General features: G+C 43.6%; 1 protein-coding gene across 2 annotated transcripts in view; it reads right to left on the bottom strand.

The window, feature by feature from the left end:
- Positions 1-1,120, bottom strand: part of LOC104748973 (protein transport protein SEC31 homolog B) — a gene marked incomplete in the record, with an annotated part of 8,474 nt that extends 7,354 nt beyond the window's left edge. Inside the window, 4 exon segments of one of the 2 annotated variants that reach the window (XM_019238242.1) lie at positions 28-124; positions 217-339; positions 434-488; positions 638-1,120. In XM_019238242.1, coding sequence (XP_019093787.1) covers positions 28-124; positions 217-339; positions 434-488; positions 638-954 — 592 coding nt within the window. 2 annotated transcript variants of the gene reach the window in all.

Raw genomic sequence — 1,147 nt, 5'->3', positions numbered from 1 at the left:
AATCAGATAGAGAAAGGGAATACTCACCAGTATTCCCATTGTATGAGGTAGAAGCTAATATCTGTTGAACTTTTCTATTCCAGGAAATAAAAGAGATTTCACCTTGTGAAGCAGAACCACTACCCTGCAAAATTTGGCTCGAAAGAATTGGGTGCAATTGTGAGAGTAAAGGTAATGGAAAAACCGAAGGTTGCTGTTCCGTGGAGGTATACATACCTTGAGAAGTGGAAAATGAGAGGGCTCTGAAGGCTTTACTAAGTCCCAAATGCAAATTTCACCATCATCAGCCCCAGAAGCAAGAAGGTTTGCGTTGTTAACATTAAAATCAAGACCACGAACCTAAAAAAAAATACAAAAGCCAAAAAGTAAAGATCAAATGAGGAGGAGTGATGGCGTTAAGCAACCAGAAATATGCAGGGAGACAACTACTCACAGGGCCTTTGTGTACTGAAAGATGTCCAACGAGTGCACTTTCACTGGACTGGGAGCTGCTGCAAAAATTGTGAGATGAACCAACATTTTATTCGGAATTTATTTATTTATTTATTTTTAAACACTGATCATGCTTCCTCGGCTCATGTCATCAATAGAGATAATTAAAAAAAAAAAAAAANAGTGATCAAGGAAGGAAACGCACCCGATCAAAGAAAGAGGATTCCATAGATCTATATTTCCGTCGACAAGGCCGCCGGCAATAAGACCAAGGGAGAATTCCTCGGATCCAGATCCGCTTTTACCCCAGGCGAGTCTATTGAAGCGCTCGGAGCTGGGGATTTCCCCCACGAGAGGCAAGTCGCGATCGTCAGACTGAAAGTCGAGCTTAAAGATCTCGAGATTGGCGGATGAGCTAAAGGAGAGATCGACGGCTCCGGCCATGGTTCCGGCGGCCATGTAAGGAGCGTCGGGAGACAGGGCGATGGAGGCGGATCTGCCCACCCCCTTGATGCAAGCCATAACGGAGGAGCAGGAGTGGAATCAATCGGCCGATCGGAGATTGGATTTAGGGTAGGGGTGCGAACTTGACTGAATTTGTAATTTTGGGATCTGATGAAACGATGAAGAAGAAGAAGAATTTACAAGGGAAGAGGAGTTACCATTATAGATATATTATATTAGAATGAAACATCTCATCAGAGGGCTGAAACTG

Source organism: Camelina sativa, chromosome 16, assembly GCF_000633955.1.
Source record: "Camelina sativa cultivar DH55 chromosome 16, Cs, whole genome shotgun sequence".
Lineage (NCBI taxonomy): Eukaryota > Viridiplantae > Streptophyta > Magnoliopsida > Brassicales > Brassicaceae > Camelina > Camelina sativa.
Note: the sequence above shows the minus strand (reverse complement) of the source record. Positions and strands in the feature narration are given on the sequence as shown.